The 26,945-nt window shown below is 33.6% G+C and overlaps 2 protein-coding genes across 3 annotated transcripts; both read left to right on the top strand.

The window, feature by feature from the left end:
- Positions 1-1,171: 1,171 nt before the first annotated feature.
- On the top strand, positions 1,172-7,363 carry LOC114293488 (uncharacterized). The gene is made up of 3 exons (XM_082885123.1): positions 1,172-1,244; positions 6,828-6,961; positions 7,022-7,363. Exons 1-3 carry the CDS (start codon positions 1,172-1,174, stop codon positions 7,361-7,363), a joined length of 549 nt encoding a protein of 182 aa, XP_082741249.1.
- Positions 7,364-21,598: 14,235 nt separating this feature from the next.
- On the top strand, positions 21,599-24,785 carry LOC114293487 (uncharacterized). Of its 2 annotated transcripts, none has more exons than XM_028237563.2 (2): positions 21,599-22,342; positions 23,573-24,785. In XM_028237563.2, the coding sequence occupies exons 1-2, from the start codon at positions 21,776-21,778 to the stop codon at positions 24,344-24,346; spliced, it is 1,341 nt and encodes a 446-aa protein (XP_028093364.2). In that variant the 5' UTR covers positions 21,599-21,775; the 3' UTR covers positions 24,347-24,785. The 2 variants fall into 2 exon arrangements, with proteins under 2 accessions (XP_028093364.2, XP_082738620.1); XM_082882494.1 differs by having other exon boundaries at positions 23,558-24,785.
- The last annotated feature ends 2,160 nt before the right edge of the window (positions 24,786-26,945 follow it).

Genomic DNA, 26,945 nt, shown 5'->3' with positions numbered 1-26,945 from the left:
CTTCAGCCCAGATCCTAATCCTAGCTGAAGAGAGCTCAAAGTTGGTTATTTCGGCCAACTCTGAGCGAAGTGTTTGGTTTTTCTAGGCAAATGTCCTGCAGCCTAGATCCTTATCCTCGGCTTAGGAGAAGTGTTAGTTTTTTCAGCCAACCTCTTCAGCCCAGATCCTAATCCTAGCTGAAGAGAGCTCAAAGTTGGTTATTCCGGCCAACTCTGAGTGAAGTGTTTGGTTTTTCCAGCCAAACGTCCTGCAGCCTGGATCCTTATCCTCGGCTTAGGAGAAGTGTTGATTTTTCCAGCCAACCTCTTCAGCCTAGATCCTAATCCTAGCTGAAGAGAGCTCAAAGTTGGTTATTCCGGCTAACTCTGATTTTATTTAGAAAGAGTTGGTCAATCCTGTCAACCCACTTTGCCCCCAGTTGGGCAAAGATTTTTACTTGGTTAGTCCTTCTTGTCAACCGTGCTAACTTTTGTCGAAGGTGTTCTGTTCGACATCGCTGTTTGTGCCGAACTCCGCCCTTGTGTTTGTTCTGAATCTGGTCACAAATGCCTCCGCTAGTTGCGCCCACGAAGCTATGCTACCTTCTAGCAACCTCTCAAACCATGTTAAACCCAGGTCACCAAGGCTGAGGGTAATGGTGCGTTCTCTATTGTCGGAACGAACGGTGAGCTCTGCAACCTTGCTAACGCTTTGTCTGCTGGTTCATAGGCAAGGCATGGCTCTGGAATTCCAACCTCGACACTCCCATGTGTTCTAGGAACCAATCGTTGTAGTGCGGAGACTTTGCGGGGGTCGCGAGCCTGACTGTCTTTTCTTCTTCGAGCCCTTTCAGTCTTCATTCTCTTAGGCCTGGAGTAGCGTGTCCTGGAAGTCTTTGATTGTGTATCGCTCGACTTGAGACTTCTACTTTCAGATTGTGATAGTGTGACTTGTCTGTCACGATCTTCTGAGTGGCAAGAGTGTGTGTTGCCTTTCATCTGGTGCTTCATCGTCTCTATGTCAGCCGCCATTCTTCTTATTACTTCGTCTTGCTTCCTTACGCGATCTTCAAGAACCTGAGGATCCATCTTCCGTCTCTGACTATCAGGGCTTTGAGAGCGGTGTGGACTTGAGCCCTGTTTTTCTCTTGCTTCTCTATGCGAATTCCTTTGCTGGGGATCTAATTCTACCATGGGTGGGATAAAAGGTAAACTTTCGCGCCTCCCACCCCCTTCTGGTGTTTTCCCATCAATAGCAGATTGCGGCAAGTCTTCATTGTGCGCCATTACTTTCAACTAGAGAGGAAAACTTGATCAAGAGGTTTTGCTTTTTATGAAATTCCCACGGACGGCGCCAATTATATGAGCAAGAAATAATCTTCTCGTATAATCCTGTTGATCAAGTCTGCGCTTCTCCAAACGTCGTCGCTTTACTCCCTGAAAACACATACGTGAGCTAGCCGGCGGGTGTGTGCCGGATACCTCTCTGATGCCTAAGTTAGCAAAATAGACAAATAGACAAAAGCTCTGTGTATTCGAGAATCAAAGTTGTGTTACCTCTTCATAGGTGATGTTATGAGCTTTTATAGGTTCCGCGTGGCATAATCCTAGTAGGACTCTTATTCCTCCATACAGAGTCCTCCTAGGAATCACACTCCTGAAAGATAATGCTTATCCTTCAGCACCCCCCTCACTGCTTAAACCAAGTGAGATGGTTTTACCCCGGTTGGATGGCAGTACGACCGAGCTAACCCAGCTCAAATCTTCCCTTCAGTGCCTGTACCCTAGTTATGCATACTCTAACCGGGCTATTAACTTAAGACCGAGCTAACCAAGCTTGGTGCTCCAATGCAAAACGCCAAGCTAGCTTGGCTCTCGTTCAGTTGTACCTCGGTAGCCTGTTGAAACCGGTCTAATCTACGGCCTGCTACGACCGTGTTAACCAAAGCGAGGTCCACCGTGTGAAGCCATCATACCTTGGCTTCAAACACTATGACCGAGCTAAATCCACTCCGACCGTGGTAACTGTCATTCCACTTGGACCGCGCTACTTACTACAGTCCACTTGCCAAGCCCTTTTCTAGTGTGGCCCATCGAACGGCCCATTACTCAGCTCGGCCCAATTTACTTATAAATTACCCTCTCATATATATATATATATATATATATTGTTAATCAACGAGATATTATTATTTATTAATAGGGCAAATTATACCAGTAATTCTTATGATTTATTTCTTGTGTCATTTTGATCTCTGCACTTTTAATTAGCTCAATTTGAATCCTTAATTTTAGATGTTGTATAAATTTGGTCCAATTGATAATACCGTTAGTATTTTTGACGAAAAATTATCATTGAATTAATTGACGTTAACTCACTGAATTGAAAAAATTTATAATTTTGTCCTTAAAACCATGACACATGTCACTTATGTGTGCAATTTTTAATTAAAAAATGGTAACAATTGTATTCAATTAGATAAAATTGAGACAAAATCATAAATTCAGGGTCAAATTTGAGTCAATTGAAATTACAAAGATCAAAATGACATAAAGTTCAAAATACAAGGACAACTAGTATAATTTGCCCTTATAAATATTAAGGCCATGTTTGTTTGGCTCTTTAAGGAGGGAGATAGGACTAATAGTCTATGAGACCCACTTAAAGAGTGTTTAGTTGAGGACATGAGTGAGAGAAATAACTATCTCCTCAGACTAGTAATTCCTCCACCCTATTGGTAGGACTACCAATCCCATTGGGGGTTGGGATTAGAAATTGAGTGAGGGGATTAGTGAATCTTTAAATGATTTTTATGCAAAATTTATATTTTTTGGAACAAAAAAATAGTTATAATATTAAAAAGATACTAAAAATTAAAAAATATTAATTTTATATATTAATACTATATATTACTAATCTGGTGGTGTATAAATAAATATTCTTTATCCTACATTTTCAATCTAATATCACTACATTAATAATCTTTTCACTCAATTCCATTATACTCTTACTCTTTTCCATCCTATAGAACTAAACAAACGTGACTTAAAAGAAAATTACATTAAATTGGACAATCAACACACAATTTGCAAACCCAAATTAACAACCAGAGGCCTCAGAAAGATGAAGAAATAAACAAGTAGTAATCTTGATCCTGACTTCTCCGACGTGTCTTATATTGAGGTGTTTTGAAAAGATGATAAAAAGTTGACTTTTGACTTTTTATCAGGTTTTTTAGCTTTTTTAGAAAGTGATTTAAGAAGTTGGCAAAAAGTTACTTTTGCCTTTTTTGATTAATATTTATTTATGCTGTCACATCACAATTAAATGACCAAAATACCCTCACCCAATTTAGTAAATTTACAATTTCACTTATATGTGGCTCATTTTGATCCATGAAGGGTATAACTGTAATTTTACCAATAGCTTTTTTTTACCTCCCCAAATGGTTTTCATGGTAAAAAGCCATTTTAGCTTTTTTGGGAAGAGCGGCAAAACGCAGCTTTTTTGGCAAGTTGCCAAAACGGCACATTATACAATCTAATTTAGTGCAACCATATTGACCACATCATTGTTTAGTAGAGGTGTTTGTGGTTTGGTTTTGGATGGTTCAGTTTGCGATTTGGACTCGCCCACATATGTGCGGTTTGGAAAAAATTAAACTCATAATCGCCCGTAATGCGGGTTGCAGTTCATGCGGATAGGGTTCGCGGATGTGTGGACGGTTGCGGGCGGTTTATAGATTAGACATTTTTCTTTAAACATTTATCTTTGGGCATTTTTTTTTCCCATTTTGCAAATATTTATTTTGGGCCATTTTTCTTGATTTTCTAAAATGCTCAACATTAATAATTAATGAATTAAAATTTATAAAATAAAAACATTAAATAAAATATAATTAATGCTCTACATTAATAACTAATGAATCAACATTCATTAACTTTTACATTAATCCAAAATGCAATAATAAAATAACAATAAATTGTTGTTAAATTTCATTCAATTCAAACCCATTAAATAAAATAAAAACATTTGTAAAATCGCAAACTCCATCAATCACATCAAACTTTCAAAAAATTCCAATTCCATGCATATGTTTGATGAACCCTGCACAAAAACAAATTGAAAAATATATAATTTAATCTTCGATCTTCATAATTCTTTTGACAAAAAAAGTGTAAAATAATAAAGTAATGAAAAGAAAAACAAATGTGTATATATTGCATCTCAATATAGTAAGATAATGTGTTGAGTATATGAAAAATTTATCAATGACCAAATGGATATTAAAGTTCAATTATAGCATCAATATTATAGTCTAAGTGCGAATAGGATGAATGAAATCAACGGCACAGTTTTTAAAAAACAAAAAATAAAAAAAAGTCTAAGTGCGGACGGGTTCTTGCAGGTGCGGATAAAACCCGCAACCTGCTCGCAACCCGCAATAATGACATATTTCAAACCGCATCCACCCACATTGTGCCTGTAAAACCGCCCATTTGTATGCAAATTAGTTCAGGTTGGACGGATTGTGCGGTTTGGATAACCCTATGCCCAGTCCTATTGTTTAGTGTACGACTTATATATATTCTGGATGACTTATATTTATTGATTTTTACATTTATTTTGACTAGGTTATGAAGTTTGAAATTCACAGGAAGTCCATTATGTATAAAGTTTTATTAATTGTATGGGATTATAATTTTTATAATTTGGTTATAAATAAGAAATTTGTGGAAATTCCAGCGGCCTTTGTAGACACATAGGTGAGAAAATAAAATAAAATAAAATAAGAGGGTTAATTACACTTAGCACTCCTAGGCGCTATTTGTTTACTGTCTATAAGGGCAGATATAAAGGTGGGATTGGATATAATATGAGCGGGTCTCACATGTTTTCTTGTCTTCGTATATCTCATGTTTGATTGCTCTAGATATAGAAAGTTTGGATAGTACATGATGCAAAATAGGGATATGCAATACCAATCTCCCATGGTATCGTATATTTCCGCCGTTGCATATAGCGAATCTTTCATCCAAAGGTCAAAAACATTTACTCTCCTCTTATCCCATCCTATATCTTATCTTAACCAAACATAATATAAGTAACTCCACAGTATATATAATCCAACTCATATTCTACAATATATTATATCTCATCTTTATCCTTAGGTATGACATATCCTTCTCAAACCCTTATATCCAATCCAGACAATCAAACGAGGCCCTATAGTTTTACTGTAATGTTATTTTGATCATTTCACTTTCAATTGTGACAGTCAATCCCTCACACTTTATGTCAAGTTGTAATCTCACCATTTCGTTTATCTATTGTTAATAAGGTTGATGAAATTAAAAGTGAAGGGACCAAATGAAATTTTAGTGAAACTGTAAGAACTAAAGTGGGATTTTGATGAAAATATAATGATAGTAATGAGACGAAAAAAATATCAAGTTTAGCTCACACTACAAGTTTTGTTAGCCTTATTAACGGTAAATTGATGGAAGATTGATATTGCAACTTGACTTAAAGTGTAAGGAATTGTCTGTCACAATTGAAAGTGAAGAGACTAAAGTGAAATTACGGTGAAAATACAAGAGTTTTGAGTGTAACTAACCCAAAAGGAGTAATTGGCATACAAAAATTTCTCACCCAAAAGAAATACTATGTATGTTAAAGTAATCTTCATGACTAATTGTAAGAATTTTTCTTGAATATGACTTAATATGGCTTATACATGATTATACTAGATTCATCTCATTAAGCAATATAAATGTACATCAATTAGATGGTGACTAACCATTGATGAATGCACCTATATATACATAATGTATAGAAGACTAATGGAGATAGTGTTAATGCATTGAATGTGATAGATTCATTATAAATGAATCTTAGAGATGCATTATGTAACTATTATGAATGTAGAAGATACATTAATCTATCTAATGAGATTCATTGAATGAATGGATTCTTTGATGGGAAAATTACTAGTATAAATAGTATAAGGTCCCAAACCACATTCTCTATCACAAAACTCAAGTTATCACCACTAGAAGGATCAAGATACGTATACACTTATTTTGTATAGTAGAAATTCATATAGTTTTCATGTATGGAATTGAATCCTTAACGGCTTTTAGTTTATGTTCTGCAAAGTTTTCTATCAATTAGTATCAGAGCTTGGTTCTCAATTCTGATGCATGAAACGTATAAGTATGAATTTCATTTTATGATGATGTTTTGTGTAACAAGTGTATAGCCTTGATTTACACTTGTCCAATTTTATCTTTATTTTTGGTTAATCTTTTATTCTATTGATATTAAAATAAAAAATTGTACATTATTGAACAAGCGGTAATTAAGATAATACCTTATGCACTTATAATGTTTTGTTACACACCTTATGAGTTGAAACATTGTTGATCAGCCTAATGGAGGCTCAACACTATGTATATTTGAACAGCCGAGATGATTAGTATAATAAATATAACAATGAGTTTTTCTGTCCAACGGTGATAAACTTCTCACGTGCTTTAGTTAATAAAATAATATAAGATATTGAGTTTTTCTGTCCAAGGGTGATAAAATCGTTACGCTCTTAATGATTATTTTATTTTATTTTATTTTATGTTGTTTATTTTTATTAGTCATCTCATTTACTTTTATGAAATTACCAAAATATATTGTTATTCGGCCCAACGGAAGGATAACTTGATTCCGTATCTAACTAATTATGTTTTCTAGTTAGATATATTTAACTTGTGGTGCTATTTTCATTCATGACATGTGAAAAGTAGTTTTGTTGATTATATTAAGTTATGTAATGGATATTATGTGTTTGCAGCATTGAATCCCACTGCAATTAATAATTACTTGTCTGGTATTGAAGCTTTGAGTGGAACTAAATTTAAGAAATGGAAGGAACAAATTGGAATTGTTTTGGGAATTATGGATTTAGACTATGCATTAAGAGAGCCAGTACCTACAAAGCCTAATGATACAAATTCTAAGAAACACATGGCTTTATATGATAAATAGGAACGCACTAATCGCTTAAGTCTAATGATTATGAAAGGCTCAATTACACCTGCAATTCAAGGAGCAATCCCTGCTTTTGAAAGTGCAGTGGGCTATATGAAATATATTGAAGAACAATTCATTGGAACTTCCAAATCCCTTGCTAGTACTTTCATGATTAAAATGATGATAATGAAATATGATGGTTTGAGTAGTGTTCGTGAACATATCTTAAAGATGAATGTCATGGCCTCTCAATTAAAGGGAATGGACATTGAAATTTTTGAAAATTTTCTTATTCATTTCATTATGACTTCTCCTCCTGCGCAATTTGGTTCTTTCAAGATCAATTATAATATGTAAAAAGATAAGTGAAAGATGAGTGAGTTAATTGCCATGTGTGTTCAAGAAGAAGTGAGGTTTAAAGCTGAAAAGCCTGATATGGTTCACCTTACAACCTTGGGTCCAACCAAAAAGATTTTCAAGAAAGGCAAAAGTAAGAAAAAGAAGAATGCAAATGATAAAACTCACAAGGCTAATGAAGAAAATAAGATTCAATGCCATATCTGTCAAGAGAAAGGTCACATAAGAAAAGACTGTCTAGGTTTTAAAGGTTGGTTAGACAAGAAAGGTAACACTCAATGCTTTGTCTTTTATGAATCCTTTTTGATAAATGTTCCACCAAATTCTTGGTGGATTAACACTGGTGCAAGTATTCACATAACAAATTCCATGCAGGGATACCTTATAAGTCGGAAACTAAATAAATGAGAACGAACCATTACGGTCGAGAATGGAATAGAAGCGGACGCTGAGGCTATTGACAACCTCCGTCTAATTTTAGACTCTGGTTTCATTTTAGATTTAGTAAACACAGTTTATGTTTATGTTTTTATTAGAAACCTAATTTCTGTTTCATAACTTGATTCTTGTGGTTATGAATTTAAGTTTGGAAATAATGGAGTCTCTTTATTCCATAATTCTCATATGATTGGTTCTGGTACTTTATATGGTAATCTTTATTTATTGAATTTAGATTCCACTTATGTACAATCTATTTTATCCTTTCATGTAAACAACTTGGTAAATAAAAAGAGAATGCGAGTGAATGAAAATTCATCTATGTTGTGGCATAAGCGCTTGGGCCACATATCAAGAGAAATGATAGAATGTCTTCTTAAAGATGGAATTTTAAGTTCACTTGATTTTTCTGATTTTAGTACTTGTGTGAATTGTATTAAAGGAAAATACACAAAGACAAAGAAAAAGGATGCTACTAGGACTACTGAATTATTAGACACAATTCATATTGATATATGTAGTCCCTTTACTGTTCCAACTATTTCTAGAAATAAATATTTTACTACTTTTATTATTGACTTTTCTAGGTATACTTAGGTGTATCTTATTTGTGAAAAATCAGAAGCACTGGATATGTTTAAACTTTATAAAGTTGAAGTTGAAAATCAACTTGGTAGACGGATTAAAAGTGTAATTTCTGATAGAAGCGGTAAATATTATGGTAGATTCACTGAGTCGGGTCAAAATTCAAGTGCTTTTGCTTTATTTTTAGCTGAGAATGGTATTGTTGCTAACCACACAATGCTTGGTATGCCTGAGCAAAATGGTGTAGTTGAGCGACGAAACCGTATTCTTTTGGACATGATGAAAAACATGATGAGTAACTCTTCTTTGTCAGATTTCTTGTGGGGTTAAGCTTTAAAACCTGCTGTACATGTTCTTAATAGGGTTCTTAGTAAGGCTGTGCTTGTAACTCCTTATGAGTTGTAGGTTGGTAGGAAACCTAATTTGAATTATTTACATGTATGGGGTTGTTCTACTGAAGCAAAAATTTTCAACCCACAAATAAAGAAATTAGACCCTAGAACTATAAGTTGTTATTTTATTGGATATCCTGATAGATCAAAGGGTTTTAGATTCTATTATCTTATTCATAGCACAAGAATTGTTAAAACTAGAAATGCTGTGTTCTTAGAGGATGAAGACATTGGCCCTGTTTGGTAGGGCTTATTTCCAGCTTATTTCAGCTTTTAGCTTAATTTAAGCTATTTCGATATGTTTGGTTCAGCTTAACAATACAGCTTATAGCTTTTTGTAAGTCAAAAATTAACTTATTTTTTGAGTGGGGGAGGAGAAGCTTAATTTATAAGTCAAAAATCAGTTTATGTTCACAGCTATAAGCTATAAGCTGTTAAGCTATAAGCTATAATCACTTTCCTATAGCTTTACCAAACGGGGCCATTAGTGGGAGTATGAATCTCAAAAATCTTTCTTTGGAAGAAAATCGTGCTTTTACACCTTCTACGATTATCCAAGAAAATGAAGTACCTGAACCTATTGTAGCTAACGTTGGTATTCAAGAGATTTCTTACATTGAAAAAGAAGTTGTCCCAGTTGCAAAACAATCTTTACGCAGATCACAAAAAGAAAAGAAACCAACCATATCAGATGACTATGAGGTTTACCTAAATGAGTGTGATATAGACTTGGAGAATGATCGTGTTTCTTATGACCAAGCCATGAATAATGGAAATGCAGCTCAATGGTTAAATGACATGAAAGATGAGTTAAAATCCATGAAAGACAACAATGTATGGGATCTTGTAGAATTGCTTAAGGGAGTCAAAACTGTTGGATGCAAATGGGTTTTTAAAACCAAGCGTGATCCTAAAGGAAATATCGAAAGATACAAGGCCAGATTAGTTACTAAAGGACACTCAAAGAGAAGGGATGGACTATAAGGAAACTTATTCTCCTGTTTCTAATAAGTATTCTTTGAGAATAGTCATGGCCTTAGTAGCTCATTATGATTTAGAGTTACATCAAATGGACGTTAAAACAACCTTTTTAAATGGTGACTTGCATGAAGTGGTCTACATGGACCAACCTGAAGGTTTTCAGGATGAAAGTAAGGAAAAAAATATGGTTTGTGGGCTTAAGAAGTCCATATATGGTCTAAAGCAATGATCTCAACAATTGTATCTTAAATTCCATGAAGTTCCCACCAAATTTAATTTTAAGGATAATGTGGTTGATCAATGTGTCTACCTTAAAATTAGTGGGAGCAATATCTGCATTATAGTTTTGTATGTTGATGATATATTGCTTGCTAGCAATAATATGGAAATGATACATGAGACAAAGTAATTTCTTACGAGGAATTTTGAAATGAAAGATCTTATTGAAGCCTCTTTTGTCATTGGGATAGAAATTCAGCGAGATAGGTCTTGTGGCATTTTAAGATTGTTCCGAGGAGCCTATATCAAAAAGGTTTTTAAAAAGGTTCAACATGCAAAACTGTTCAAGTAGTGTTGCTTTTATAGTTAAGGGTGATAAATTTAGTGAATTTTAGTATCCCAGAAATAATTTAGAAAGGGAACAAATGAAAGAAATTTCTTATGCCTCTGTAGTTTGGAGCATTATATATGCTCAAGTTTATACACGTCTTGACATAGCATTTGTGGTTGGTATGCTTGGTCGATACCAAAGTAATCCCGAACTTGGTCATTGGAAAGCAGTTAAGAAAGTGTTACGGTATTTATAAGGCACTAAGGATTACATGCTTACTTATCAAACAGCCTTGAAGTAATTGGTTATTTAGATGTTGATTATGCTAGATGTAAATACACTCGAAAGTTCACTTCTGGGTACATTTTTATGCTTGCTAATGGACCCATTTCATGAAAGAGTCATAAGCAGTCTCTGACAGCCTCTTCCACTATGGAGGTAGAGTTCATAGCATGTTATTAAGCTACATGCCATGTAGTATGGCTAAAGAATTTCATATATGGATTACAACTTTTCGATTCAATTTCGAGGTCCTTATAGATTTATTGTGATAATGATGTTACTGTTTTGTTCTCCAATAATAACAAAACTTCAGGAAGATCAAAGCATATTGATATCAAGTATCTAGTTGTTAAAGAAAGGGTTTTGAATTAGACTGTTTTCATCTCTCATATTGGCATAACACTCATGTTGGCAGATCCTTTCACTAATGGTCTCACACTTAAGCTCTTTCAAGAACATGTTGCGCACATGGGCTTAATAGAAAGTTTATCATGTTTAGACTTGAAATAAATGTATTATGTTCGTGATAAATGTTATGTTATAATCACCTTATGTTAGTAATGATTATGTTTGTTGTTTTCATTCTTCATACTTGTGCACAATTTAGAAGAAGATATAAACAACGGGACCGTTATAGATGAATTAACATTAATCACCATTATGTTCCTAATGCCATTTTTGTGATTTAAGCCCTTTTTTTTTATATATATTTTGTTTTGATCTATTAAGTTACTTAGTCTTGTTGATTGTGCGAGGATGATAAAGTCTTGCCATATAGATTAGGTTGTTTAGTTTTTTGTTAAAAGTTGTGCACCTAATGGAGCATGTGTTGAGGTCCAAACTTGATTAATTAAGCCTATGTTAATTGCTAATATAGTTGGACTAGTATATGAGAATGTTTAATGCTATTTGGATATCTGATTGTATCATGTCAGTTTCTTTTACTTAGTTTATTATGAATCTACAGTAAATTTTTTTAATTATATATATATATATATATATATGTATTTTAAGACATCTTCAAACTTTTACAGGTGCATTGACGAAGCTAAAGATTGCAGGTGAATGTTGATGGAAAATATTAACACTATAACCATTGTACAGTCTTGATCAATGTGTAAATTACTGACTACAATGATTTGATGCTAATAATTTCATTGAATAGAATCTAATGGTGATGGTGCAATCTTTTAATGGAAGAACGTTGGTCATATTATTATAATCTAATGACGTAATTTAATCATGCAAGCCAAGTAGTAGATTGTAAGAATTTTTCTTGAATATGGCTTAATGTGGCTTATACATGATTATACTAGATTCATCTCATTAAGCAATATACATGTACATCAATTAGATGGTAACTAATTGTTAATGAATGGACCTATATATATATATATATATATATACAATGTATAGAAGACTAATGGAGATAGTGTCAATGCATTGAATGTGATAGATTCATTATGAATGAATCTTAAAGATGCATTATGTATCTATTATGAATGTAGAAGATACATTAATCTATTTAATGAGGTTCGTTGAATGGATTGATTCTTTGATGGGAAGATTACTAGTATAAATAGTATAAGGTCTCAAACCACACTCTCTATCACAAAACTCAAGTTGCCACCATAAGAAGGTTCCCATCAACTAGAGAGAGAAAAGTGGTTTGAAGATCTTAGACAAATAAAGAACTTGAAGATCAAGGTCTTCTATTCAAGATTTCTCTTTCTCAAAAGAGATTTTCATACTATCATAGATCAAGGTACGTATACACTTATTTTGTATAGTAGAAATTCATATAATTTTCATGTATAGGATTGAATCCTTAACGGCTTTTAATTTATATTCCGCAAAGTTTTCTATCACTAATGTCATCAACATTCGTCCTCAGAATCGGAGTAATTTTAAAATAAAACTTTACACTACAATAGAATGCTCTACTCATAAAGGAATCACAATTAAATGATTTTGAACATGAATAAAAAATATATTTTGTAGACTCTCAATGGAATGGGCAAGTTCCTAAGTTGTTGAATGATGACAAGGTTCGCATTTGGCAATTTGGAGCCTTTGGCAAAAGGGGAAAAAAATTATTTAAACTCGTACAATCATTTAACTAAGAAAAAATAAGTACAAAATATACTTATAATTGCATTTGATAATACATAAAGGTAAAAAAGTCTAATAGAGTTGAAGGAAATAAGTACATAGAAAAAATACTAATGGGTAAATTAATGTGTGATCATATTTGGATTTTATATCACCTCATGTAGCATGAACCATATCATTTGATGGGTTCCATAAAATATAAGGGTCAGTATTTTCTAGATAAAATGTAAGACTTATCCTATGACATGTTTATTGTAGCAATAAATCTACAAAAACAGAATCAATCACATAAAATATAAGTGGATCAATATGAGTGAAACTATTTATTTTATAAGGGTGTTACCATCATATATATATATATATATATTAGTAGAAGTAATATTTTTTCTATGTTTAGATGTAACATTATAAATGCTTATTTTTTTATAAGAGAACCATGTCAGTATGTATTTTTCTTAATTACATATAGAGTTCTGCATAAACCTAAATCTAGTTTAAATTATACCAATTTACCTATTTATATGAACTCTATTTCACAAATATTTCTTTTCCATATATTTTTCAAGGTAAATTGAGATAATTCACAAACTCAATACTAATTTTGTGCTTCACGTTTTTCTTCTTAATTCTTTCAAGGGTATTAAAAAAAAATTTAATGCTAAATTGCCTTATTTTTTTCTTCTTCTTATTTTTTCAAGTATTATTCTATACCTAATACCAATTTTATATTATTTTATATTATGGATATGTCATTTAAATTTTGTAGTGATCCTATATATGAAATTATACTTCATTTCCTACATTATTTTATATAATCACAATTCACATTAGTAAAAACCTACACAACAATGATATTCTTGAATGAATTCTAAAATTTAGATTTGCTGCTTGAGTTACATTTTCAATTGTTGAACAGTAAGTTCTTTTGCTTTGACATCATATTATATATGGTTAATTACTTCACGCACTGAGATGTATTTATCGTTTGTATGTTTTCATTATTTTTTTCTTTTTAGGTTTAGATGTTGTCACATGATTATTTATTGGTTAGTCGTTGTTGAATTTTTTTAATATAGTTGATATTTGAATTTTATTAAGAGTGTTTATTTTACAATCTTATAATTAAATATATATATATATATAATATAAAATCATTATATGGTAATCCAACTATAATATATTTATATTTAATTTTTTTAATAAATTTTATTTAACATATTTTTATTTTCCAAATAAATATAAAAGAAAATTAAATAGTTAGAATCACTTTTAATTTTATGTTACTAATTTTTTTTTTTGTAATTTAACTATTATTTTTAATATTAAAATGAGTATTTATTTTACTATTTTATAATTTAATATATATCATACAAAATTATAATATGATAATTACACTTTTATAAAACAATAAAATTAAAATTATCAAAATGCACAAATAATTTAACTAAAATTAATATATATAAGTATTCTAAAGAGAATTTGAGTTCTTGATATTATTTCTTAACTGATCAAATACAGAGATGAACTATTTATATACAACAGTAAGTAATGGTTAACTTGACCGTAACTGCCTAACCTAACACTTAACTACATGTGGTTAAATCCTAACAAACTAACTACCTCTACCTATTAACACATGTGCTAGAATGCAGCTTAAGCTGCACTGGTGTGAGCTGTTGCTGTATGTAGAGCTTGCTGTACGACTGAAGCCTTCTTGACTAAAGCCTTGGCCTAGGTGGACTGAGTGGCAAGTGGCTTATCATGCCCATTCAAACTCATAAAATGAGAAAGGACTAAGGGTTTGCCCTGAAGATATTGGAAGCGAGCCACAAACAAAGGTTTAGTGAAAATATTTGTAATTTGATCTGAGGTAGGAACATGAGAGATGTAAAGCTTCTTGGCAGCAACCCTTTCACGAACAAAGTAATAATCCATTTCGATGTGCTTGGTACGAGCATGAAAAACAGGATTGTGAGCCATAGCCATAGCAGAGAGATTGTCACACCAAAGAGTAGGGACAGGAACAAAAATGTGAAGTTCAGCCAAGAGCATGCCAATCCAACTGAGTTCTGTTGCGGCCTGTGCTAAGGCTTTGTATTCAGCTTCAGAGGAGGACCTAGAAATAGTTGGTTGTTTCTTAGCAATCCAAAAGATTAAGTTCGGTCCAAGATAGACACAATAGCCAGTGGTTGAGCGTCCATTAAGGGCATTACTAGCCCAATCAGAGTGTGAATATGCATGAAGAAGAAGAGGACCACTAGAAAAATGTAAGCCATGAGTTAAAGTGACTTTCAAATATCTGAGCAACCTCTTAACAACAACAAAATGTTTGTTCAAGGGTGTTTGCATATATTGGCAAGCATGGTTGACTGCAAATGCTAGATCCGACCAGGTGATAGTAAGGTACTGAAGAGCACCCACCACACTGCGATAAAGAGAGGGCAGAGAGAAGGGTAAGTCATCATGAGGAGAAGAGGAATTAGAACACTTGGAAGCCATATGAGAGGAATAAGATTTGCAATCACTCATCCCTGCCTTGGCCAAAATATCTGAGGCATACTTATATTGATAGAGAACATAACTTGATGAGGATTTACTGACAGAAATGCCCAATAAGTAGTTGATGAGACCAAGCTCCTTCATGGAGAAGGTAGCATGCATTTGAGTGAAAAGAGAATCAATGTAGAGAGGATCATTACCTGTAAGGAGTATGTCATCCACATAAATTAGGAGAATAGTAATGGAAGTAGAAGTCTTTTTGACAAAGAGAAATGAATCACAATGGCTGGCAACAAACTGCTGGGTAGAATGAAAATTGGAGAAGGTTGAAAACCAACCTCTAGGGGCTTGTTTAAGATTGTATAGAGCTTTGTTTAATTTGCATACAAAAGAAGACTTGGTGGGATGAACAAACCCTTGTGGCTGGACCATGTACACTTCCACCTCTAGAATGCCATGTAAGAAAACATTAGAAATATCAAGTTGCTTGGTAGGCTAATCAAAGTAAAGAGCAAGGCACAAGAGGACTCTAATTGTTGGTTGCTTAGCTACAAGGCTAAAGGTTTCATAGTAATCAACACCTTCAGTTTGAAGAAAGCCTTTGGCCACTAATCTAGCCTTATGCCTAGCAATAATCCCATCAGAATTCTACTTTAGCCTGTAGACCTATTGCAGCCAATAGCCTATTTGCTAGGTAGAAGAGGTATTAAAGACCAAATGCCTTGCCTTTGAAGAGCTTCATATTCATCAAGCATAGCAGCTTGCCAAGTAGGAGAAGAAGCAACCTCTGTATAAGTTTGAGGTTCAAAACTAACAGTAGAAATAGTTAGACAAGAAGGAATGTTGGTTTTAGACCTGGTAAGCATTGGATGAACATTGGTTGGAAGAGAAGAAATAGAAGAAGCATAGTTGGAAATAGAAGGAAGATCAATGAAAAGTGAGGAAATTGGAATCTGAGAAGAGTGAGAAAATGGTGCAGGCTGAGTTTGAGAAGAGTGGGAAGCTGCAGGATGAGAAGGTGCAGTCTGGGCTACTGCAGATGTAGGCTGAGTTGCTGCAGTTGGGAAAGCTGCAGGTGGGAAAGTTGCATGAGGAGATGGTGCAATTTGAGATGGTGCAATGGTATGAACTGCAGCAGGTGTAGGCTGAACTGCTACAGGGGGAAAAGAAGGAAGAGATATGTGACAAGAAGAATTTGGCTGTATTGAGAGAGACCAAAAGAAATCCAGCAATTGTGGGACTGATGATGATGAAGAGAAAGAAGAAGTAGAAGACTGAAAAGGAAAAGAAGATTCATCAAAAAACACATGTCTGGAGATATAAACGTTACCTATGGCAGGGTCAAGACACCTATAACCTTTAATAGAAAGTTGATAACTAAGAAACACACAAGGAATAGATTTGGTTTGAAGTTTATGAGAGGTATAAGGCTTAAGCCATGGATAACACCTACAACCAAAGGATCTCAAGAAAATGTAATCAGGTTTCTGTTTGAACAAGACCTCATAAGGAGTGAGATTATGAAGTTTGAGTGTAGGATGTCTATTGACAAGAAAGACAGCAGTGGCAAGGGCATTAAACCAGTGAGCCAAGGGAAGAGAAGATTGATGCATAAGAGTCACAGTAGTCTCTATGAGATGTTTGTGTTTTCTTTCAGCAACACCATTTTGAGATGATGTATGAGGACAAGTCAGTTGATGCTCAATTCCTTTTTGTTTGAGAAAAAGTTGAAATGGCATACTGAGATATTCTTCCCCATTGCCACTCCTTAAAACTTGAAGTTGAGTATGAAACTGATTTTCAACAAAACTTTTAAACTTAAGAAACTTGTCAAACACCTCACTTTTGTAATGAAGAGGAAAAATCCAAGTAAATTTGCTAAAATCATCAATGAACAACACATAGTATTCAAAACTAAAAATAGAAGTAGAAAAATGGTCCCCAAACATCTGTGTGTATAAGGGCCAAAGGTCTGTTGACAGTGGAATTAAACAAAGTAGAAGGCAACCTATGGCTCTTGCTAACACAATAGTGTTCACACCAGTTGAAGTTCTTGTGACACAAAGTTGAAGGCTTAAGAACTAAGTGGTGATGAGCCATTATGATAAAAAAGAAAAAAAGAAAAAAAAAGTGGTGATGAGCCATGATGTGATGAAATTTCTTGGAAGATGGATGACCACGTCGAGAATGCCAATTAGGTAAAGGTGAGGCAGCTGGAGTAGTGGAACATGAAAGACAGACTGGATAAGCAACAGAGGATGAAGAGATGAGTGGATAAAGGCCATTGGAGTAGCAGCCTTTATACAGAATGTTCTGTGTATTCTTGTCCTGAACAAGAAAGAAATCCTCATCAAAAGAAATAGTGCAATGATTATCCTTGGTTAACTGATGTACTGAAAGTAAATTGGAGGAAAGAGTAGGAACATACAGCATTTTGGTAAGATGGAATGGAAAATAGGGAGTAGGAAGGAGCAGTATGACCAATGGAAAGAGTAGAACCATCACCAATAGCCACTTGATCATGGCCTTGATACGGTTGATAAAGGGAGAGATTACTTAAATCATTAGTCGTGTGGCTAGTGGCTCCAGAGTTAAGAAACCAGTTGGTTTCAGATGCAAATACTGAGGGTGCATAAGCAGAAACTACATAGGCTTTACTGTGTGGAGATGAAGTGTATGATGAAGATGAAGCCTGAGAATTCTGAAAAGCAGCATCCAACCTATGCCAACAGTCTAGAGCAGTGTGATTTGCTTTTCCACAGATTTGACAGATTAAAGAAGCATTGACTGTGTTGTTTGCAGAACTAGGTCCTGTGTTGTGTGCAGTGCTATGTCTGCCTCTTTGAAACTGATTTGTACCTCATCTCTGATAGTGACTAGACTGACCTCGAAACCTACCTTCATCCCTTCCTCTGAAAATGTCTCTGCCCCTATAAGAGCCTCGATGACTACCTTTATTTGAATAATGGCCTCTAGGAGCAATATAGGCAGCAGATCCTAGAATTTCTGAAGCATGTTGAAGCTTAAGAGAGGCCTCTATATGGATAGATTCAAAACACAGAAGATTGCAGAGTTGATCCACAACAATAGGATCTGATCTGGCTCTTATACTAGTTTTGAAAGCATCAAATTCCTCAGGTAATCCATTCAGGATTAAAAGAACTAAATCTTTATCATTAACAGATGATGAAGCCAAAGCAAGCTGATCTGCGATGACTTTGAATTTGTTCAGATACTGTTCCATAGTTGATCCTTTCTTAACAATGTGATTTAATTTGTTCTTCAGTTGATGGATGTGAGATCTAGACAGAGAAGTAAACCTCTTGGCAAGAGTACTTTAAACAGCATGACTGGTTTGACAATGGATCATAGATGTGAAGAGTAAAGGTGACAGAGTTACAGTTATACAGCTCAAGAGATGAGCATCAATTGTAGTCCATAGAGTATGCTTTGGATTCAGAATTGCAAGATTGTTCGAATCTAAGATAACTAGTGAAGGACATACCTCAGATCCATCCGCATAGCCAAGAAGATTGGTTGCTCTTAAGATGTTGTAAAGTTGATTCTTCTAAACTATGTAATTGGGTAAATCAAGCTTGATGGTAACAAAAGCATTGAGATTCGAGATCAACAATGTGAGGTTTGAAGGAAGTGAAGAAGATGATTCTGGTACACCTATGGTGGTGGAAGAAGCCATTGATGAGCTTCTTCCTTTGAAGAACTGTGCTCATAGGAGCCTAGGGCTCTGATACCATAAAGAGAATTTGAGCTCTTGATATTATTTCTTAACTGATCAAATACAGAGATGAACTATTTATATACAACAGTAAGTAATGGTTAACCTGACCATAACTGTCTAACCTTACACTTAACTACATGTGGTTAATTCCTAACAAACTAACTACCTCTATCTATTAACACATGTGTTAGAATGTAGCTTAAGCTGCACTGGTATGAGCTGTTGTTGCATGTGGAGCTTGCTGCACGACTGAAGCCTTGGCTTGGGTGGGCTGAGTGACAGGTGGCTTATCATACTCAAGTAATAGTTTTATATAATGATAGCACCAATATTATCAAAATAAATAATTGAAATTATACTTTACTTGTTCTTTTATAACACATATCATACTATCAAATATTTATATAAAAAAAAAATAGCACGTGAAATGGTTATATGATTTTCATGGCTTCAACATCGAACTGTGCCTTACTCCTCTCCTCAACTAAATGATCCACTACCTCCATTTCTATCTTCAGATCAAAATTTATATAATATGACGGAATTAAAATTATTAAAATACACAAATAATTTAACTAAAATAAAAATATATATATAAGTATTCAAGTAACAATTTTATAGGACGATAGTACTAATATTATCAAAATAAATAATTAAAATTATTCTTTAATTTTAAATTTAAATTATTCTTTTATAACACACATTGTACCATCAAATATTTTTTAAAAAAATAATAGCACGTGTATTGCAAGGGTCAACTGCTAGTATGATATATATGATTAAAAAATCACATAAAATATAAGTGGACTAATATGAGTAAAACCATTTCTTTTATAAGGGTCTTAGTATTTGATATGTATGATTAAAATTATTTTATGTGGCCAATTTTGCGTCTATAAACTTAGGCTATGTTTGGGAAATATTTAAAATACTCTCTCTCTCTCTCTCTCTCTCACACACACACACACAAACAAGCCGAGTAATAAAATCAAAAAACCAAAAGTTTATACAAAAAAAATCAAACATTTTTATTATTATTTTTACTTTTTACACATCTTTTTATAAAAAAAAGTCATTCTCAAATAATTTAATTTTTTTTACATTATAATTTAGTTGAAAAATGACTTTTCAAACACATCCGTTATTACAATATGAGATATTTTGAAAAAATGGTTAAAAATTAATTTTTTGATTTTTTTTAATTTTTTTAACTTCTTTACTGTTTTATGTGAAAAATGAAATGATTTAAAATAAATTAAAAATTAACTTTTGACTTTTTTAATATGTTCCAAATCATTCTATGAGATGTCAAATAAATAATATCCAAATATTATCAAGGAAAATTTACCCATAAGTCCTAGTTTTTGAAAAGTTGAACCATTTAGTCCTAAAAGTTTTCTTATGTTCCATTTAGTCCCATTTGCACATCAATCTAATGTTTGAAACATTAATCTGATGTTCGAAACATTAATCTGATGTTTGAAACATTGTAATGGGACCTTTCAGTCTATAAAAAAAACTTTTAAGACTAAACAATGTATAAATTATTAATTTAAAATTTATTAGTGCAACTCCCTATTATCAACCCAATATAGTAAATTGACCAAAATTAAAACAAAAGACAAAGCATCAACTTTGAGAGTCAAATCTTTGTCCAGCACATGGACCTATAAAAATGAAAAAAAAAAAGGCAAATAGCGCTTCGTTTGGGGTTGTAGATTGCCTTCTTAATTTTTTAGTTATTTTAATTTGAACTAAAAAATTTTATTTGGGATAAATTTTTTTAATTTTTATAAGAGAAAAAAATAAAATGATTATAGTTTGGATATGAAATTTAATCTTATTAATTTTTTAATTTATTTTATCTTTTTATAACTATTTTAACCAAAAAAAAAAAAAACCTCAATCATGTCAAACGAACACTAACAATGATTTCGTATATGGTTTTTTTATTTTTATTTTATTTTATTATAGAATTATATTGAATCCATGGTCAACAAAGCTGGCCATTGTGTAGGAAAAAAAATTATATATATACGCATGTTTGTATAGGAATTTCTTAATATGAACTTTTTTTTTCAGTTGAGAGGCTTTTCTCAATATAATTTTAGATTCTTGGTTTCTTAATGAAGTAATTATTCTGTCAAGATGTTGAATGGCAATTTTTATAAAGTCATGTTTGTCATGGGTTTTTTTTTTTAACTATTTAGTTATAAAAGACAAAATAAGTTAAAAAGTCAATAAGATAAAATGTCATATTCAACCTATAATCATTTTATTTTTTTCTTGCAAAAGTAAAAGTATGACCTCAAACAAAACTTTTTAATTCCGGATTAAAATAGTTAAAAAGTCAACTCCCATCTAAAGTGTAATATATAGACACCCAAAATTTTTTTCATTAAACTGTCGGTCCCATCTGATGTCTCCAGAAACCTGATGGAAAACAAAAGGACATTGCCTTCGTAAAATGAGTTTTGCCATAAGGTACGAAGGCTGAGAAAGTTTTTGTTCTACGCGGTGAGAGAGTATTCATTTTTTTCCTCCTCAATTTCACCCAAATTTCCATGAAACAACCTAGGTGCTTTGCTAATTCCATACCTTTGATGGCTTCATCATTACAATACATATATATGTTAAACCCTTAAAGCTTAAGCTCTACTGCTAGGGTTTGCTAGACCAGCTTAATAGCCACCCATGTCTGCCCTCACCTAGCTGCAAAACGAGCCACGATTCTTCAGTTAGACTCGCAAGTTGAATTTGAACAACCCAACGCTCAACTCATTGGAAACCCAATCCCAGCTCAACCAAAGGAAATCAGTAAACCTTAACCCTAAATGGCTGAGAGGTTTCTAGAGGCTATTCAACATGATGACATTGCTGATTTGGGACCAAAACTAGAAAGTTTCTTGGCACAAGAAGATGGACCCTGTCAGGGCTGCAATCCTCTACTCATTGCATGTGAGCAGAGTAAGGTGAAGTGTGCAATGGAGATCATCCGGCTAAAACCCGAATTGGTCTGGGGGAAAAACCAGGAGGGTTACAGTCCCATGCATTTTAGTAGTGAAGATGGGCTCGTTCCGGTGGTTAAAGCACTCGCTGAGCTAACTGTCGGACTGTGTCATGTGAGAGACAATAATTCTAGAACTCCTCTCCATGTCGCTGCGTTGAAAGGGAGAGAGGAAGTTGTGAGGACATTGGTCATGGCATGTCCAGAGTCTCTCAAGAGGATGACTTCTCTTCAAGAGACTGCTCTTCACCTTGCATTGAAGCAGAAGCAGTATGGTGCCTTTGAAGTTTTGATGAAGGAAATTCAGAAGCACAAGCAAGAGGAGCTACTGAATTGGAAGGACCATGAAGGCAATACCCTCCTTCACATTGCAACTTCCCATAAACAACCCCAGGTATTGGTTCTCTTGCCCTACCCAATCAAATTTAGATACACGATGCTATATATGTGATGCTTGGTTTAGTTAATTTCCTAATACAACTGCATTAGAAATAGAGAAATTTTTTACAAAATGGAACACATACATGAGTTAAATAGTGAGACTCATCTTACATCTATCTCTTCCTAATAAAGTTATAAGATTGGTTTCTAACTTGGAGTCCATCTTACATCTAGTTAGATAATGACTGGATAGTTTAATTCAGACATGTCACCTTAGAAGGATTAAAATAGAATTTAAAATAAATTATAAGAATTACTGATGTAATTTATTCATTATATTAGGGGTCCTTATAGTTTCTTTTGATAAGTGACAGAAGAACTACATTATAAGAAAATTAAAGTGTAAAGATCAAACAGTTCAAATTGAAATTATGAATTTTGAACTCAAACTCGAAGGACCAACGGTATAATTTACCTAATTTCTTACTATTAATATAAAGGGTAAATTACAAATGCACCATTTGAAGTTTGTTTAAAATACAGATTATCTCTTGTGATTTGAAAATTATAAATACTCCATTTTCAAAATTTTCTATTTAACAAAATTAATTAAAAAAAATGAAATTCCTTACCATTCTTCTATATAACAATAATTTTACTTAAATTATTAATTAAAATATATTTTTAATATCATTAAAAGTTGTTAATTAACTTGAAGGGGTGTATTTGTAATTTATCTTAATATTTAAAAGGGCAAATTACACCAGTGGTCCTTATATTTTACCTCTTATGTCATTTTGGTTCCTATACTTTTAATTAGCTCAATTTTGATCCTTAATTTTAAATTTTGTGTCAATTTAGTCAAATTGATAATATCATTTAGTATTTTTTTATTTATTTAAATTATCACTAAATTGGTCGAGGTTAACTCACTGAGTTGAGTAAATTTATAATTTTATCCTTAAAAATATAACACATGACACTTATGTGCGTATTTTTTATTAAAAAAAATGTTAAGAGTTGTAATTAATTGAACCAAATTGAAACAAAATCATAAATTCATGGTCAATATCAAGTCAATTAAAATTATAGAGACTAAAATAATTCAATGATCAAAGTACAGAGACTACCACCATAATTTGTCATATTTAAAAGGTTGTAGGGTCTCCGTTTAGAGTATAGTGTTCCTTATGTGTAGAATGTGATTTCAGTTCTAATTGATTACTAGTTAAATGTGATGCAGATTGTGCAGCTGATACTCAATTCTACAGAGGTGCAAGTAAATTTACAGAACATGAAAGGTTTCACAGCGTTAGACCTCCTTAACCAAAATTTCTCTGATAGTATTGACAATGATATTAGTCAACTACTTCTTCAAGTTGGAGCCAAAGAAGGATATGCACTACAAAGTTTTGAAATCCAAACACATCATCATCCCCAACCACCATCACCTCCAATCCCAAAATCACCCAAGTTCAAAGAAATGATGGTCTTATCTCTCTCCTCAATGACAAAATCTGTGTTGTTGGCCGTCTTCATCTTTTTAGCCGGGGCTACCTACTCATGTCTGTTCAGTTTGACAAATATTTATCCACGGGAAAACCGTGGTGTTGAGTTGGCAGCAATAAGCTTTAAAGATCTTATATCGGCTTCTCATCGATTACCAAAAATCTTCTACTTCTTGGTGTTCAATACTGTCACCTTTGCCGGGAGTATGATTGTGATACTGCTAAACACATGGTCACTGGTCAATGAATGGTCACTTTGCTTTAGAGCAATTCCAATGTTTGTCATGGGAGCACTGTTGGTGAGTTATGCTCTGATAGTGAAGGAGATTATCCCAAAGTTCTGGGTTATTATTGGCACCTACAAGATTTCTAGCTTCTATGTTGTTTGGCTGTACAATTTGCCCGTGATCTTGTTTATAGTTTTGGTATGGGTTATGGTGAAACACATTCTTTCTACTTTTTCGAAACTGAGGAAGGGGCTGAGGACCAACAAATCATCCAACAACTAAAAAGTTTGACTGAGTATGTCTCCTACCTAACCAACAAAGTGATAGTTTCATTCACTAATCGAAAACATTAAATGAAACGTGTGAGAATCACTTTGTTGGTTAGGTACGACTGACGGAGTTATCCCATCATCACCATCTCACAGTAAACTTGAGCTGTAGCAATCACCATCTCACAGCACACTTGAGCTGCAGCCTTTGCCTGTTATAGCTTGTTCATCACAGACTTGTAATAATAATGTTAAGATGGCATGCTACAATGCAATCCGTTGTGGCGGTTAGATAGTTTGTTATGTAGTCGGTTAGACTAAACATGAGTTGGGTTGGTTAAAGAGAGTTAGTTAGGATTAGATATTTTGTATAGATTAGATATTTTGTTTACTGTATAAATACAAGTGTAAGCTATACTTTTGAATAAGACGAAGAGTTATAAGGTTCTTAATGTGGTATCAGAGCTTTGAGCTCTTGTGAGCAAGATCCACGGCCTTTCAATGGCAGATTCTTCTCTACCATCAAATCTCAGTTTACTAGTTTCAAATTTCAATTCTCTCATCACACTGAAGCTCGAATCCAACAATTTCCTCATATGAAAGACACAAATGACAAATGTGCTTAGAGCAACCGGATTTCTTGATTATGTAAATGGATCAATTCCATGTCTATCCCCAAAACTCATTGATGCATCTGGAAAATCTATTCCAAATCCAAGTTATGCAAAATGGCAACTAATAGGTGCACATTTGCTTACTTGTCTGACTACAACTCTATCTTCATCCATTTATTTTTATGTTCTTTATCTGACTCACAGTGATCTGGTATGACAGTTTTTGGAGAAGCAGTTTACTTCTATTTCACGTTCTCATATTTATCAACTTAAAACCAAACTCCAAACACTCTGTAAGAAATCATCTTCAATGAAGGTTTATCTGTCTCAAATCAAAGAACTTTCAGATCAATGGCTTTAGCCTTTGCAAAAGTTGATGATGAGGATCTGGTAAGCAAACCATCTAACAAATGACTTGACTAATCTTCAACAGTTTCAGCCTTATCAAGGATAGGAACAGGTTCAAGTTGGTAATGGTTCCTCAATCAGTCACATAGGTAAAGGTCTCTTCCCCACTCCACATTATTCTTTTCATCGACTGGATCTAATTTTTAGCCTTTCTCTCGTAGTAATTCCTCATAGTCCTCTCTGTCTCAGTCGAAGGCCTATGCTGCTTCAGTGCCCAAGCCTTCCTCTGATCCTCCCATACTTCCTTGGTATGTTGACTTTGCTACCACCAACCATCTGAAAAATGACTTGACTAATCTTCAATTGTTTCAGCCTTATCAAAGTCAGGAACAGGTTCAAGTTGGTAATGGTTCCTCTTTACCAATCAGTCACATAGGTAAAGGTCACTTGCCCACTCCACATTATTCTTTTCACCTCTCAAATCTTTTTCATGTTCCTACCATCTCTTCAAATCTTTTATCTGTGCATCAACTTACCAAATATCATAATTGTCTTGTTATTTTTTATCCTAATACTTTTGTCATTCAGGACAAATGCACGAACAAGGTTCTACATAGAGGTGTTAATGTCAATGGCCTCTACTAGTTCATTCCATCTTCTGAGCAATTCTTTCCCCAAGTTTTTCAGTCTAGCACTACTACTCCTGTTTTTGATATGCTTTGGCATCACAGATTAGGCCATCCATCTTCTCTAAAGCTTCATCATATGGCTGCTCTTTTACGAAATAAAATTTTATTGAATAAGGACTTGTCTTGTATTGATTGTAATGTGTCTAAAGTTCATAGGCTTTCTTTCAAATTGTCTAATACTTCTGTTAATTGTCCATTTTCCTTGGTTCATAGTGATGTGCGGGGTCCTTTCACACCTGCTAATCCCCCATTTTGTTTCTATGTTTTGTTTGTGGATGATTATAGTAGATTCACTTGGGTTCATATCCTTTGAATTACAAGAGTGAGGTTTATGATAAATTACTTGTATTTAAAGCCTATATTGAAACTCAGTTTCAGACTTCTCTTAAGATCCTTACGGCTGATTGTGGTACTGAATTTGTTAATAAAATAATTGCTACTTTGTTGTCTTCTCATGGAATTGTTCATCAAAGCAGTTGTCCCTATGCTTAGGCTCAAAATGGCATAGCTGAACGCAAACATAGACATCTTTCTAAAACTGCCATAGCCCTGCTTCATCACTCTTCTGTTCCTATTACTTTTTGGTTTGATGCTATTGTCACAGTTGCTTTCTTTATTAACAGAATGTCCTCTAGTGTTTTATATCTCAAGACTCCTTTTGAAATGTTGTTCTATACCTTACCTGATTTTTCCTTTTTTAAAGTATTTGGTTGCCAATGTTTCTCTTGGTTAAAGCCTTATACTACTCACAAGCTGGAACCTAAATCAATTTCTTGTGTTTTCTTGGGTTATCATCCTACTATTAAGGGTTATAGGTGTCTTGATCCTATTTCTGGAAAAGTCTATATTTCTAGGCATGTAGTCTTTAATGAATCATGTTTTCCTTTTTCTCAGTAGTCCTTAGTTCCTTCTTTTTTTCCTTTAGATTTGTCTGCTCTTACTTCCTTTTTCTGGCCTTCTT

This window comes from Camellia sinensis, chromosome 8 (assembly GCF_055761805.1).
Source record: "Camellia sinensis isolate YWXY chromosome 8, ASM5576180v1, whole genome shotgun sequence".
Classification (NCBI taxonomy): domain Eukaryota; kingdom Viridiplantae; phylum Streptophyta; class Magnoliopsida; order Ericales; family Theaceae; genus Camellia; species Camellia sinensis.
Note: the sequence above shows the minus strand (reverse complement) of the source record. Positions and strands in the feature narration are given on the sequence as shown.

Excerpts from the sequence above, each read along its gene's own strand:
- LOC114293488 (XM_082885123.1), top strand. The coding sequence starts at position 1,172 with ATGGGTGGGATAAAAGGTAAACTTTCGCGCCTCCCACCCCCTTCTGGT. Across the intron at positions 1,245-6,827 it reads CCCATCAATAGCAGATTGCG|CATTGAATCCCACTGCAATT; the intron begins GCAAGTCTTCAT and ends ATGTGTTTGCAG. Across the intron at positions 6,962-7,021 it reads ACTATGCATTAAGAGAGCCA|GAACGCACTAATCGCTTAAG; the intron begins GTACCTACAAAG and ends TATGATAAATAG.
- LOC114293487 (XM_082882494.1), top strand. The coding sequence starts at position 21,776 with ATGGCTGAGAGGTTTCTAGAGGCTATTCAACATGATGACATTGCTGAT. Across the intron at positions 22,343-23,557 it reads CTTCCCATAAACAACCCCAG|TTAAATGTGATGCAGATTGT; the intron begins GTATTGGTTCTC and ends ATTGATTACTAG.